The sequence below is a fragment of the Bombina bombina genome, chromosome 7, assembly GCF_027579735.1.
Source record: "Bombina bombina isolate aBomBom1 chromosome 7, aBomBom1.pri, whole genome shotgun sequence".
Lineage (NCBI taxonomy): Eukaryota > Metazoa > Chordata > Amphibia > Anura > Bombinatoridae > Bombina > Bombina bombina.
Window position 1 is genome coordinate 501,587,609 of NC_069505.1, and position 16,098 is coordinate 501,603,706.

At 36.1% G+C, this 16,098-nt stretch overlaps 1 protein-coding gene across 2 annotated transcripts in view; it reads left to right on the forward strand.

The window, feature by feature from the left end:
• Positions 1–15,267, forward strand: part of LOC128666886 (cytochrome P450 2G1) — a 50,659-nt gene extending 35,392 nt beyond the window's left edge. For both annotated transcript variants that reach the window (XM_053721693.1, XM_053721694.1), the window contains exons 6-9: positions 9,251–9,392; positions 12,291–12,478; positions 14,702–14,843; positions 14,949–15,267. In XM_053721693.1, the coding sequence (XP_053577668.1) occupies positions 9,251–9,392; positions 12,291–12,478; positions 14,702–14,843; positions 14,949–15,130 (654 nt within the window). In that variant the 3' untranslated portion in view covers positions 15,131–15,267. The remainder of the gene's footprint in view (positions 1–9,250; positions 9,393–12,290; positions 12,479–14,701; positions 14,844–14,948) is intronic.
• Positions 15,268–16,098: the final 831 nt, after the last annotated feature.

Genomic DNA, 16,098 nt, shown 5'->3' on the forward strand with positions numbered 1-16,098 from the left:
TTGCACAGATACCGGGTGCGAATCAGGTTTTGACCGATAACCACACCTACCATCCAGGACCCATACAGGAACGAGTGCGGTCGGCATACCCGCCATTGGAGGCGGACTCCAACACAGCCGGTGATCCGGACAGGACTCTTTGTCCCGATACAACGGGAGGCATAGCCCGAAGGGAAGGCTGAACCAGCCTTAAGGAACCAGGAGGTATGTGTTTTGGAGACCGGTGTTTCCGGGAGTGTTTTGCTTAAATTTTGTGCACAAGAACACTACACAGATTTACCGATTACTCACTTTAGTATATATCCACAGAGGTTGGGGAATCCTCTGGGAATATATGTTCACTGTACCTGCTATGCACTTTACAAACAACACTGTCTTGTTTTGTGATGATTATTGACAAGCAGTGTAAGTGCGTGTAATTTAATCATTGGGACTGCTTCTCCTACAGTATTATTCCCCATTCTTTTTTTGGTGTTTATATACGCAGTCATTACTTTTAGTTATTAACTGTCGAGAAAGAACACAGAAAATCTACACATTTCCCTACAAATTCCAATTAAATTAAAATCCTATGTAACACAATTTGTCGTTCTGTGCACAAACCTCCAACTCTATGCCCTATACGGCGCACACAGAGTTAATTTTGTTTTCATTCAATTAACTGATCTATATTGACAGCATGATCAACATGATCTACTTTTATTTTATTACATAAAAAGCAATATTTCTTAAGCTATTTATTAGCAACTATATAGACATAAGGCACTGCTGCACTCCCAGCATGATCTAGTATTACCTTATTACATAAAAAAGCAATACTCTTTTGCATGAACTCCGTAACGATGTGTGCACAAACCTCCAACTCTGTATCTCACACGGCGCACACAGAGTTAATTTATTTTCATTCAATTAACTGATCTGTATTGACAGCTCAATGCACCAACAGCATGGTCAACATGATCTACTTTCCCCTTATCACATAAGAAGCAATATTTTTCAAGCTATTTATTAGCAACTGTATAGACACAATGCAGTACTGTACTTTCAGCTTGATTTACTTTTACCTTATCACATAAAAAGCAATATATTTTCTTGCATGAACCCTGACATGGATTAATAATATTTATGCCTCCAATTATAACGTACTTATATGCAGTCATTACTTTTAGTTATTAGCTTTCGAGAAAGAACACAGAAAATCTATACATTTCCCTACAAATAAAAATCTTATGTAACACAATTTGTCAAAGTGTGCACAAACCTCCAACTCTGTATTCCATACGGCGCACACAGTGTTTTTTTTTATTTTATTCTACTAACTGATCTGTATTGACAGCTCAATGTACCAATAGCTTACATTCCTGCTCCACGCAATGGACCAATCTGAAGCACGGTAGGAGGGTTTAGTAACCGCATAATAGCTTGAGTCAAACGGAGCGCCGGAGCCCTCTGAGGAAGCGTATAAGTGAAAGGGGCTTCGTGTTTATTTTAACTGCACTCTGTTAATTTCAGACTATCTACTAATTGATATTTTTATTTGTTGTTGTAACATTTATTGTAACATTTGGGGCATATTGTGGGAAGGATGGGGAAGGGATTAGGGATGGGCGAATGTTTCGCAACATTCGAAAAAAGGCACAAATTTTAAGACATTTGTTCGTTCTAATCGAATTTCGATTTTTTCGGTTTTGAATTTTACGATTACATTCGAAAATAGTCTTTTCGAAAAATTCGAATTTAGATTGTAATAGTATTTCTAATGCTTTTTCTTTAAATGTAATATTCAAATTATGCAATATTCAAATTCGAAAAATTCGAATTTAGATTGTAATAGTATTTCTAATGCTTTTTCTTTAAATGTAATATTCGAATTATGCAATATTCGAATTCGAAAAATTCGAATTTAGATTGTAATAGTATTTCTAATGCTTTTTCTTTAAATGTAATATTCGAATTATGCAATATTCTAATTAGAAAAATTCAAATTTATATTCGAATTCGAAAAATTCGAATTTATATGTTTGTAATAGTATTTCTAATGCGTTCTTTAAATGTAATATTCGAATTATGCAATATTCTATATGGAAACATTCAAAATGATATATTTGTATCTATTATGTATCAATTTACTAGATTCCCGCCCTACCACATGAACTATTGAACTTCTGAATAGTATTTGTTAAATACAATGTTAAATTCGAAATTTCGAATGTGGACATTCGATATAATTATAAACATTCGAATTCGAAAGTGATATTCGAAAACTGTAAATAACATTCGATTTTCGAATTTTTAAGAATATTCGTTCTTATCGACATTCGGATTTAGAATTCGAATTTCGGTAATAACATTCGTTCTACATTCGAAATTAGAAAATTTACACATTCGCCCATCCCTAGAAGGGATATATAGCATATGTAGTATAAAAAAAAAGTGGCTTATCTACCCTAATATAGGGCAATACAGGACACAGTTCCTAAATAGAGGCTGTTATATTTACCTAATATCATTGACTTTCTCCCCTCCTCTTCATATGTGACAGACAACCTAAAATCAGCAACATTGAAGTACTTTATACAAGTCACAGTTAGAGTTGTGTTTTTAGCTACTATTTTTCTGGCACGCTAGATACAACTTTAATTTCTGCTGCCTTTTTAACCATAACTAGTAAAAGTTAAATTTTAAAGTGGAAAAATATATACTTTATGTGTAGAAAGAGCATACTTTTCCCTATTATCTTAATAGGGTTTTTTCTTTGATTTCAACGATTATATATCATATACAGGCCTAACAGCCACTCTTTAATATACCTATATCATATGCTATTTTATCAGTCTCTAATTTTTTTAGTCCCATTCTAAGGTCCAAAAGTAGCCACAGCAAAGGCTAACTTCCCTTGCACTTAAACCATTAGATTAGTTGGGTCCAAAAGCGTCCCCTGAGTAATGTGGGGAACATCTGCTAATATAAAAAAACGAGGTTCCATTCATGTATGTCCTAATCTTCTTGTACCCAATATGTCAGCTATGGTTCACGATGCTTCTCTTTGCCTTATATATTATTTGTTGGTTCCATTTTCTTTGTTTACACACACAGGACATAGATTTGTAGTTCTTATCAGCAGTATTGTGGATAGAATTTCAACTGGACAAACTTTGTATGTTTTATCTAGTTACAACCTCATTAAAAAAAATATTAAATAAAAAAATATGTATATATCTTTATTTCCACAGGTTTATAAGAACCACAGAGTCCATGGAACAATGTTAAAGGGTGTAGTGTGTCAGATAGGCTTACGCATTTTGCAATAAGAGGAGTTATACGGAAGGTTATATTAAGCAATACAAGGAGTAATAGTGATGGTTATATGGAGCAATAGGAAGAGTTTTAGGGAGGGTTATATAGAGCAATAGTAGTAGTTATAGGGATAGTTATATGGAGCAATAGGAGGAGTTATAGGGAGAGTTATATGGAGCAATAGAAGTATTTATAGGGAGAGTTATATGGAGCAATAGGAGGAGTTATAGGGAGAGTTATATGGAGCAATAGGAGTAGTTATAGGGAGGGTAATGTGGAGCAATAGGAGGGGTTATAGAGAGGGTTATATGGAGCATTATGAGGAGTTATAGGGAGGGTTATATGGAGAAATATGAGTAGTTTTAGGGAGGGTTATATAGAACAATAGTAGTAGTTATAGGGAGAGTTATATGGAGCAATAGGGGAGTTATAGGGAGAGTTATATGGAGCAATATGAAGAGTTATAGGGAGTGTTATTTGGAGTTATAGGGAGGGTTATATGGAGCAATAGAAGACACTATAGGGAGGGTTACATGGAGCAATAGGAGAAGTTATAGGGAGGATTATATAAAGCCATAGGAGGAGTTATATGGAGGGTTGTATGGATCAATAGGAGGAGTTATAGGGAGGGTTATATGGAGCAATAGGAGGTGATATAAGGAAGTTTATATGAAGCAATAGGAGAAGCTATAGTGAGGGTTAAATGGAGCAATAAGATGAGTTATAGGGAGTGTTATATGAATCATTAGAAGGAGTTATAGGGAGGGTTATATGGGACAATAGGAGTAGTTATAGAGAGAGATTATATGAAGCAAAAGGAGGAGTTATAAGGAGTGTTAAATGGAGTAATAAGTGGAGTTATAAAGAGGGTTATATAGGGCAATAGAAGAAGTTGTAGTGAGAAATTGTATGGAGCAAATGGGATTAGATATAGAGAGGGTTATTGGATGCAAATGGAGGACTAATAGGGAGAGATATTGTAGAGCAATAGGAGGAATATGGAACAATAGGAGGAGTTTTAGGGAGGGTTATATGGAGCCATAGGAGCTATAGGGAGAGGTTATTTGGAGCAATAAGAGGATCTATAGAGAGTGTTATATAAAGCAATAGAGGAGTTATAGGGAGGGTTGTATGCAGCAGTAGGATGAGTTATAGGGAGAGGTTATTTGGAGCAATAGGTGGAGTTATATAGAGTGTTATATGGAGGGTTATTTAGACCAAAATGATAAGTTATAGGGAGAGGCTATTTGGAGCAATAGGAGGAGTTATAGGGAGGGTTATATGGAGTAATAAGAGGAGTAATAAAAAGGTTATATGGGGAAATAGAAGAAGTTATAGGGAGAGATTATATGGAGCAATGGGGATTCGATATAGGGAGGGTTATATTATGCAAATGGAGGAATTATAGGGAGAGTTTATGTAGAGCAATAGGAGGAATATTAGGCATAGTTATAAGGTGGTTTATATGGAACAATATAAGGAAAGTTATATGCAGCAGTAGAAGGAGTTATAGGGAGGGTTATAAGGAACAATACAAGGAGTTATAGGGAGGGTTAAATGGAACAATACTAGGAGTTATAGGGAGGGTTTTATGCTGCAGTAGGATGAGTTATACTGAGGATCATATGGAGCAAAAGGATGTGACATAGGGAGAGGTTATTTGAAGCAATAGGTGGAGTTAAAGGGAGGGTTATATGGAGCAATTGGATGATTTATAGGGAGGGTTATATGGAGCAATAGGAGGAGTTATACAGCTGGTTATATGGAGTAATAAGAGGAGATTAAAAAAGGTTATAGTATATGGGGCAATAGAAGAAGTTATAGGGAGAGATTATATGGAGCAATGGGGATTAGATATATGGAGGGTTATATGATGCAAATGGAGGAATTATAGGGAGACTTTATGTAGAGCAATAGGAGGAATAATAGGCAGAGTTATAAGGTGGGTTATATGGAGCAATAGGATGAGTTATAAGGAGGGTTATATGGAGCAATAGAGTAGTTATAGGGAGGGTTATATTGAGCAATAGGAGGAGTTATAGGGAGGTTTATATGGAGCAATAGGAGGAGTTATAGGGAGGGTTATATTGAGCAATAGGAGGAGTTATAGGGAGGGTTATATGGAGCAATAGGAGGAGTTATAGGGAGGGTTATATGGAGCAATAGGAGGAGTTATAGGGAGAGGTCATTTTGAGCAATGGAAGGAGTTATAGGGAGGGTTATATGGAGCAATAGGAGGAGTTATAGGGAGGGTTATTTGGAGCAATAGGAGGAGTTATAGGGAGGGTTATTTGGAGCAATAGGTGGAGTTATAGGGAGAGTTATGTGCAGCAGTAGAAGGAGTTATAGGGAGGGTTATATGGAAAAATACAAGGAGTTATAGGGAGGGTTATATGCAGCAGTAGAAGGAGTTATAGGGAGGGTTATAAGGAACAATACAAGGAGTTATAGGGAGGGTTGTATGCTGCAGTAGGATGAGTTATACTGAAGATTATATGGAGCAATAGGATGAGACATATGGAGAGGTTATTTGGAGCAATAGGAGGAGTTATAGGGAGGGTTATATTGAGCAATAGGAGGAGCTATAGGGAGCAATAGGAGGGGTTATAGGGAGAGTTATATGGAGCAATAGGAGGAGTTATAGGGAGAGTTATATGGAGCAATAGGAGGAGTTATAGGGAGGGTTATATGGATAAATAGGAGGAGTTATAGGGAGGGTTATATGGAGCAATAGGAGGGGTTATAGGGAGGGTTATATGGAGCAATAGGAGGTGTTATAGGGAGAGTTATATGGAGCAATAGGAGGAGTTATAGGGAGGGTTATATTGGGAAATATGAGGAGTATTAGGGAGGGTTATATAGAGCAATAGGGGGAGTTATAGGGAGAACAATATCACACAAAATTGCTGTAAAGCTATATGTAGAGAAATATGTCTTTCAATAACCACTAAGGGTATTATGATGAAATGACTTGCCCTTTTATAATATATTCCAAAGGAAGAGAGAAATGATATCTCAGATTGCAAATAGTTATTGCTCACCTTCCACATGGAGACAAGGACCTTAAGGCGTCAGTATCCCGGTGTCAGGAGTAAACCCAGATCCAACCGAGCCTACTCATGGATCCGCGATATTCAAAACTCTGCGGTCCATTTGGAGTACACTGCCTAACACACCATGTGCCCACATTCAATTCCTTCCGGGTACGTCACCACCCACGTGGTTAAGCAATCACGTGCAATGCAGAGTCCAATGGGAGCAAGTCGGCTATCCCAGAACACGGACAGATCTTCTGGCAATAATGCAGAGATGAACCAAAAACATGTACGATCCGTCTGTATACAAATAAAAATATCTTTATTTCCAGAGATTTAAAAGAACCACAGAGTCCATGGAACAACATTAAAGGGTGTAGTGTGTCAGATAGGTTTACACGTTTCGCGATAAGAGGAGTTATAGGGAGGGTTATATTAAGTAATACAAGGAGTAATAGGGATGGTTATATGGAGCAATAGGAAGAGTTTTAGGGAGGGTAATATAGAGCAATAGTAGTAGTTATAGGGAGAGGTATATGGAGCAATAGGAGGAGATATAGGGAGGGTTATATGGAGCAATAGGAGAAGTTATGGGGAGGGTTATATGGAACAATAGGAGGGGTTATATGGAGGGTTATATGGAGCAATATGAGAAGTTATAGGGAGGGTTATATGGAAAAATATGAGGAGTTTTAGGGAGGGTTATATAGAGCAATAGTAGTAGTCATAGGGAGAGTCATATGGAGCAATAGGGAGAGTTATATGGAGCAATAGGATGAGTTATAGGGAGTGTTATTTGGAGCAATAGGATGAGTTATAGAGAGTGTTATATGAAGCAATAGAATGAATTATAGGAAGGGTTATATGGTGCAATAGGAGTAGTTATAGAGAGAGATAATATGAAGCAAAAGGAGGAGTTATAAGGAGGGTTACATGGAGTAATAAGTGGAGTTATAAAGAGGGTTACATAGGGCAATAGAACAAGTTGTAGTGAGAAATTGTATGGAGCAATTTGGATTAGATATAGGGAGGGTTATAGAATGCAAATGGAGGAATTATAGGGAGAGTTTTTGTAGAGCAATAGGAGGAATAATTGGAAGAGTTATATGGAACAATAGGAGGAGTTTTAGGGAGGGTTATATGGAGTAGGGAGAGGTTATTTGGAGCAATAAGAGGAGCTATAGAGAGGTTTATATAAAGCAATAGAGGAGTTATAGGGAGGGTTGTATGCAGCAGTAGGATGAGTTATAGGGAGAGGTTATTTGGAGCAATAGGTGGAGTTATATAGAGTGTTATATGGAGGGTTATTTAGACCAAAAGGATAAGTTATAGGGAGAGGCTATTTGGAGCAATAGGAGGAGTTATAGGGAGGGTTATATGGAGTAATAAGAGGAGTTATAAAAAAAGGTTATATGGGGAAATAGAAGTTATAGGGAGAGATTATATGGAGCAATGGGGATTAGATATAGGGAGGGTTATATGATGCAAATGGGGGAATTATAGGAAGAGTTTATGTAGAGCAATTGGAGGAATAATAGGCAGAGTTATAAGGTGGGTTAAATGGAGCAATAGGATGAGTTATAAGGAGGGTTACATGCAGCAGTAGAAGGAGTTATGGGAGGGTTATATGGAACAATACAAGGAGTTATAGGGAGGGTTGTATGCTGCAGTAGGATGAGTTATACTGAGGATTATATGGAGCAATAGGATGAGACATATGGAGAGGTTATTTGGAGCAATAGGAGGAGTTATAGAGAGGGTTATATGGAGTAATAAGAGGAGTTATAGAGAGAGATTATATGGAGCAATGGGGATTAGATATAGGGAGGGTTATATGATGCAAATGGGGGAATTATAGGGAAAGTTTATGTAGAGCAATAGGAAGAATATTAGGCACAGTTATAAGGTGGGTTATATGGAACAATACAAGGAGAGTTATATGCAGCAGTAGGAGTTATAGGGAGGGTTATATGGAACAATACAAGGAGTTATAGGGAGGGTTAAATGGAACAATACAAGGAGTTATAGGGAGGGTTGTATGCTGCAGTAGGATGAGTTATACTGAGGATTATATGGAGCAATAGGATGAGACATAGGGAGAGGTTATTTGAAGCAATAGAAAGAGTTATAGGGAGGGTTATATGGAGCAATTGGAGGATTTATAGGGAGGGTTATATGGAGTAATAAGAGGAGTTTTGAAAAAGGTTATAGTATATGGGGCAATAGAAGAAGTTATAGGGAGCAATTGGGATTAGATATAGGGAGGATTATATGATGCAAATGGAGGAATTATAGGAAGAGTTTATGTAGAGCAATAGGAGGAATAATAGGCATAGTTATAACGGAGGGTTATATGGAGCAATAGGAGGAGTTATAGGGAGGGTTTTATGGAGCAATAAGAGGAGTTATAGGGATGGTTATGTGCAGCAGTAGAAGGAGTTATAGGGAGGGTTATATGGAACAATACAAGGAGTTATAGGGAGGGTTATATGGAGCAATACAAGGAGTTATAGGGCGGGTTATATGGAGCAATAGTAGTTATAGGGAGAGTTATATGGAGCATTATTTGTAGCAATAGGAGGAGATACAGGGAGAGTTTATATGGAGCTATACGTATAGATATAGGGAGGGTTATATTAAGTGATATGAGGAATTATAGTGAGAGTTTATGTAGCGTAATAGGATGAATAATAGGGTTTACATGGAACAATAGGGGGAGTTAAAGTGACAATCCTCTGGAATAATAATGATATAAGATTTATAGCATGTGCAAGAGTTTACAGTATGTATATATATATATATAAGACTTTGATTGGATAAACTCTTTAATCTCTTTAATACATATCTGGGGCACTAGGAGAAGGCAACATCTTTTTACAGGTATAAACCAATAACTTATGTATTATTGTTCTGTACAGGAAAAACACAATCCTAACACAGAGTTCACCATGAGAAATCTCTTGATATCGGTACACAATCTCCTTCTTGGTGCTACAGATACTGTTGGTACCACGCTGAGGCACGCACTCCTAATATTACTGACATATCCTGAGGTACAAGGTCGGTAAATGCATTCAAGAGCCTTAAAACTTGTAAGCTATACATAGAATCCTGATGTATTAAATTTAACCTAGAAGTAGATTATGCTAACCTTTTATTCACTTTCAATTTAAACAGAATTTTAAATTTAATTAAAGGGACAGTCTACTCAAGAATTGTTATTGTTAAAAAAAGATAGATAATCCCTATAGTACCCATTCCCCAGCTTTGAATAACCAACACAGTTATATTAATATACTTTTAACCTCTGTGATTACTTTGTATCTAAGGGGCCCATTTATCAAGCTCTGTATGGAGCTTGAAGGGCCGTGTTTCTGGCGAGCCTCTAAAGACCGCTGCTCCATAACCTGTCCGCCTGCTCTGAGGAGGCGGACAGACATCGCCGGAAATCAACCCGATCGAATACGATCGGGTTGATTGACACCCCCTGCTAGCGGCCAATCTAGATTGGCCGCAAATCTGCAGGGGGCGGCGTTGCACCAGCAGTTCACAAGAGCTGCTGGTGCAATGCCGAATGCGGAGAGCGTATTGCTCTCCGCATTCAGCGATGTCTGTCGGACATGTTCCGCTGATCGGATCATGTCGGACAGACATTTGGTAAATAGGCCGCTAAGTCTTTGCAAACGGCCCCCTTATCTCAGTGCTAAATAATGTCTTGCATTTTAGCCAATCAGTTCTGAGTCATTCGTAACTACACTGGAGTGAGCACAGTGTTATGTATATGAAACATATTAACTAGCTCTGTGTTGCTGTGAAAAGCTAATAAAATGCACTTAGATAAAGGCAACCTGCATGGGGCTTTCAATCAGGCAGCTATTTAGAGCTTTAAAGGTTATAAGGTATATTAATACAGGTAGCCCTCAGTTTACACTGGGGTAAGGTTCCAGAAGGAATGGTTGTAAATCTAAACCGTTGTAAATTGAAACCTAGTTTTTAATGTAAGTCAATGGGAAGTGAGGGAGATAGGTTCCAGGCCCCTCTCAAAATTTTCATAAGTAACACCTAATACATTATTTTTAAAGCTTTGAAATGAAGACTTTAAATGCTAAACAGCATTATAAACCTAATAAAATAAGCACACAACACAGAATATATAATTAAACTAAGTTAAATGAACAAAAACATTTGCTAAACAGCATTATAAACCTAATAAAATAATCACACAACACAGACTTGCATTTTTCTGCAAACAGTTCTTTCTATGCATTCCAATCTGGACTGATTTATAGACAGTAAGATCTTGTTCCTTTAAAATCTGCTTGATAGCTCAATCTGGTTAAACTGATTAATTTCAGCTTGCTTGACTGCTCTGCAACACAAGCGGACAGCTCCACCTACTGGGTATTTTAATAAATGCACTGCTTCTCAATAGCAGTCACATGACTGGAAAAAAAGGTTGTTATTCTGAAACGGTGTAAATTGAACCGTTGTAAAACAAGGGCCACCTGTATAACAATGTTGCTTGTAAAAAGCTGGGGAATGGGTAGTAAATGGGTTATCTAACTTGTTAAACAATAAGGATTTTGGAGTAGACTGTCCTTTTATCCTTTTTGTTATACATTATGCAAAAAAATAATTTTAACATGCTTAGCTGTTGCCTTTTCATATACTGTACATGACAGAAATATTAATTATTATTTTTTTTCATTTAAAAAAAGGTTAATAAACTAATCTATGAAACATGTTCATAAAGAAAAAACATCTTAATGTTCATTAATGCAATTAAGCACTTCCATTTGTATACACAGCTTTGCAAGGGTCGGTTGCAAACGTGGAATATATAAGACAATCGTTAGCAACAATGAATTAATTCATTGTGATGTTGTCATTTCTGATTGGTTGCTTATTTTGGTTTCAGAATATTCCTTTAAAGGGACAGTCAACACTAAACTTGTTATTGATTAAAAAGTTAAAAAAAACACTTTTACTACCCATTCCCCAGCTTGGCACAACCAACATTGTTATATTAATATACTTTATAACATTTAAACCTCTAAATTTCTGCCTGTTTATAAGCCACAAGAGAAAGCCTCTTATCACATGCTTTTTTAGTAGCTTTTCACAACAGGAGACTGTTAGTTCATGTGGGCCTAGATAACATTGTGCTCACGCTCATGGGTTTTGCACTTGCTAAAATGTAAGTCAATAGATAATAAATAAAAAGTCATGTGATCTGGGGGCTGTCTGTAGAGGCTTAGATACAAGGTAATCACAGAGGTTAAAAGTATTTTAATAAAACCATGTTGGCTGTGCAAAACTGAGGAATGGGTAATAAACAGATTATCTATCTTTTTAAACAATAACAATTTTGAGTTGACTGTCCTTTAAAATGATCTTTTCCTTATACTGTATATATTCTTATGTTCAGCTATCCACATGTTCCAAAAAGATCACTGTAGTTTATCAGGCATCCTAACCTATTTAAGCACAAGTGCTTTGCCAGGATTGGAATCATTATTTTGCGGAAAAACGTTGCAATGACTTCCAGAGCTGAAGCAGCGCAGGTCTTAGCAAGACCGCTCTATTAACAAATGCCTCACTGTCGCAAAGCTGCTAAGCAATGCCAATTTAAAAAAATAACATTGCATATTGGTCTTTATGCCTGAAATGATTTAACTCAGATTTACAGCCTGATTCTCTAAAGCTTTTTTGGTCTGTTGAAATGATCTAAAATGTCTCCCCAGTACTGCAGTAGAAAGGCACATTTTAGCTTGGCAACTGTTTATGTTGCTACACAGGGTTCTGTTTGTGATAGAGAGGCACATATGTTACTCTATAATGCTAAAAAGAAAAAAAAAACAATAGTTTGCAAGATTTCTCTCCATGCTGGCAAGTCTTTGAATATGAGGCCTAGTCATCCTATGGCAAAATGTTGACCTGTAATATTGTACATTGCAGCCAAACTTCATGAGGAAATTGACCAGGTGATTGGAAGAAATAGACTTCCACTGCTGTCTGACCGGAGCCAGATGCCTTATACAGAAGCCGTGATCAATGAAGTCCAGAGATTTGCTGATATTTCTCCACTGAATGGCACGCATTCAGTGACAAAAGATGTCCAGTTCCGAGGATATACTATACCCAAAGTAAAATAATATCAAAGTAGTAGATATAGAATTTTGTTGAGCTACCAGTTCAAATGTTTCTCACACATAATTCCATATAATGCTGCATAAATATTCTCGTGGAAGTAATGGGCAATTATATAGCCATCAAGCCCACACAAATAGATACGTTTTATATAGTGTCCTGTAAACCTACATACAGATGGCCAGAATCTTTTATAAACAATATATTTACATATCTAGTAATAGCAAATGTATAATCATGTAGACGTTAGTCATAACTACAAAAAGCTAGTATGAAGCTAATTATCTCAAACCCTGTGAAAACACATCGGCTGGAGGCTGGATTCTTACTCACTAAAGTTTAATGCAGGGGAAGTCATAATTAAATGACATAAGCTCATTACAGTAAATAACAAACAATGTAACTGGAACAAGAAGTACTGTAATTCTGTAGCAATCCGGTAATATATGGTCAGACAGTAAGTTGAAAACAGGAAAACTGGAACAAGAGGTACTGCAATGCTTAAACAAACTGGTAAACTTTTGCAGATTGCTAAGCATACACTACAGTGAGCAAAAGAGGATGATACATAGGTATTCAAGCAATAGGAGTTTTCACAATAGCAGTGTCCAATAAGCACCGTCTGATAAATCAAATAGGTTTATACACATGCATTTAGGAATCAAGAGGTTACACTGTACTTATTTCTAATAGTCACAATCCAGTAAAGCATGAATGTTCATAAACAGGTTTTCAGGCAAGAAGTTAAAAGGCAAAGCAGCTAATGATATTCTGTAGCCAGCAGGGTCAAGTATATAACATGTAATTATATATACAATGTTCAGTTGTATAGCCAGTAATCTTATATGCATTCATGTAAATATGCCTATTACTGCTTAAAGGGACATGGCATCAAATATTTTTATTGCATGAATCAGATAGAGCATACAATTCTAAACATCTTTACAATTTACTTCTATTAACAATTTTGTTTAATTATCTTGGTATCCTTATAGAAGGAGCATTATTGCACTACCGCGAGTTAGCTGAACACATTGGTAAGCTAATAACAAGAGGCATATATGTGCAGCCACCAATCAGCAGCTAGTTGTTTAAAATTGTATGCTATTTTTGTATCATTAAATAAAGATTTTGGGTTTCATGTCTCTTCAATATAGAAGATATATATATATATCCAAAATTTTGTCATATATATTACAGTAATATAACCAGTAATCCTACAAACAGAGATGTGAGGAAACTAGTACAGGTGGCCCTCGTTTTACAACGGTTCAATTTACACCGTTTCAGAATAACAACTTTTTTTCCAGTCATGTGACTGCTATTGAAAAGCATTGAGAAGCAGTGCATTTATTAAAATAGCCAGTAGGTGGAGCTGTCCGCTTGTGTTGCAGCAAAGCCAAGCAAGCTGAAATTAATCAGTTTAACCAGACTTGAGCTATCGAGCAGATTTCAAAGGAACAAGATCTTCCTGTCTATAAATCAGTCCAGATTGGAATGCATAGAAAGAACTCTTTGCAGAAAAATGAAAGTGAAGTCTGTGTTGTGTGATTATTTTATTAGGTTTATAATGCTGTTTAGCAAAAAAAAATGTTCATTTAACTTAGTTTAATTATATATTCTGTGTTGTGTGATTATTTTATTAGGTTTATAATGCTGTTTAGCATTTAAAGTCTTCATTTCAAAGCTTTAAAAATAATGTATTAGTTGTTACTTATGACAATTTTGAGAGGTGCCTGGAACCTATCTCCCTCACTTCCCATTGACTTACATTATAAACTGGGTTTCAATTTACAACGGTTTCAATTTACAACCGTTCCTTCTGGAACCTAACCCCAGCGTAAACTGAGGGCTACATGTATATATAATGTAATTACTCATAGGCATTGTTGTAAAATATTGTATCACATAGCTAGGCCTCATATTAAGTGTGGTGTAAAGTTATGGAGACAATAGGCACTATGTACTAAAGAGGAACGGACAAGGTTCCTGGCTTGGGAATTTGTCCTCCTGCCTTCATGGCAAACAGCAGCGGACACTATGGGGCCGATTTATCAACCTCCATATGGAGCTTGATGCCCCTGTTTCCGTGTGAGCTTTCAGGCTCGTCGGAAACAGAAGTTTCTAAAGACCGCTGCTCCATAACTTGTCCGCCTGCTCTGAGGCCGCAGACCGAAATCAAGTAGCTAAAGTTCTTCTATTTTTTTTTAATTCTTAAGGGCACTGATGTTTTCCCATTGCTGTGTACCGTTCACCGTGACCCCAGCCAATTCTCTACACCGTACCAATTCAACCCCAACCACTTCTTAGATGAGAATGGTGGATTCAAAAAGAATGATGCCATGATGGCTTTTTCTGCAGGTAATATTCTTCATTAGTAATTATCCTCTGTAGATGTTTGTTTTTATTTCATTTACCAAGATTATGACAAAGCTGCTATTAACCAATTTTATTATATTTCTACAGGGAAGCGGAGATGTCCTGGAGAGGGCCTCGCTCTTATAGAGCTCTTTCTATTTCTGACCATCATCCTGCAAAACTTCACCTTAACTTCAAAGAAAAAGTTTACTGATGATGAAATTGCCCCAAAATTAACTGGATTTATAAACCACCCCATATCTTTTCAACTCTCTTTCGTGGCTCGATAATATTTTTGTCAACTTACAAAATAATGTCCTTTTTAATATATTTTAGATGTTTACCTATATATTTTATCATAATTCATTGATGTATTCTCTAACTATGGACTTTATTATTGATGAAATAATACAGAAATTAACATTTCTGTCTTTGTCCCTATTATAAATTAGGATAAATTATCGAGTATTTCAAAGGTACATAAAAGTGTAAAAAAATAGTGTTCTTGTGTTCCAGCACCAACTTCCAAATCTGAAAAATGTTAAATCAAGAAGTGATATCATTATTCCAACTTATAAAAATGTACCACACAATAAGACATTTTTTTTTTTTTTATATTTCTTTTATTGAGGTTTGAGGAATAATAACAAAACAAACGGAGTTCGCCACGCCAAAGGCACAAATACATTTTTCAGAACATAGAAAGAAGTATGCTCTTAATTACATATATATGATAATTAGGCAAATATAATGAAAACCTCTCTTTTTATAGTTATATTACCCTCCTAGGATTTAAATAGACCACTCTTGGACCTACCTGCTGCTGTAAAACATTTTTATTGGAGGGAAGTTAGTTTGGTCTATAGCCACTTTTGGGCATAGTAATATAAAAAACTAAGTGTAATATTCTTTGGGGATGTGACATTATTTTCTGGTATAGTAAACCTCTTTTCATAATGAGAACATATAGTTTTTTTTTTTTTTATATAAATTTTTATTTGAGGAAAACACAAAATACAAAAATATCATACAGATGAAACATTTTCAATGATACAGACAAAGGGAGAAAATAACAACTACTAGGGTAGTTTCAAAAATTTCAATATAAATGATATTCCAATGTTGCATGACATCTCAAAAAACATTTTCCTCAGTTTTATATTAATAAGGTACATAACAACAATTACTTAAGTAAGTGGGGATATATGCTCTCATAGGGTAGTCTCAAGAAGAGTAATGGGGTAAGGAGTGGAGAGAA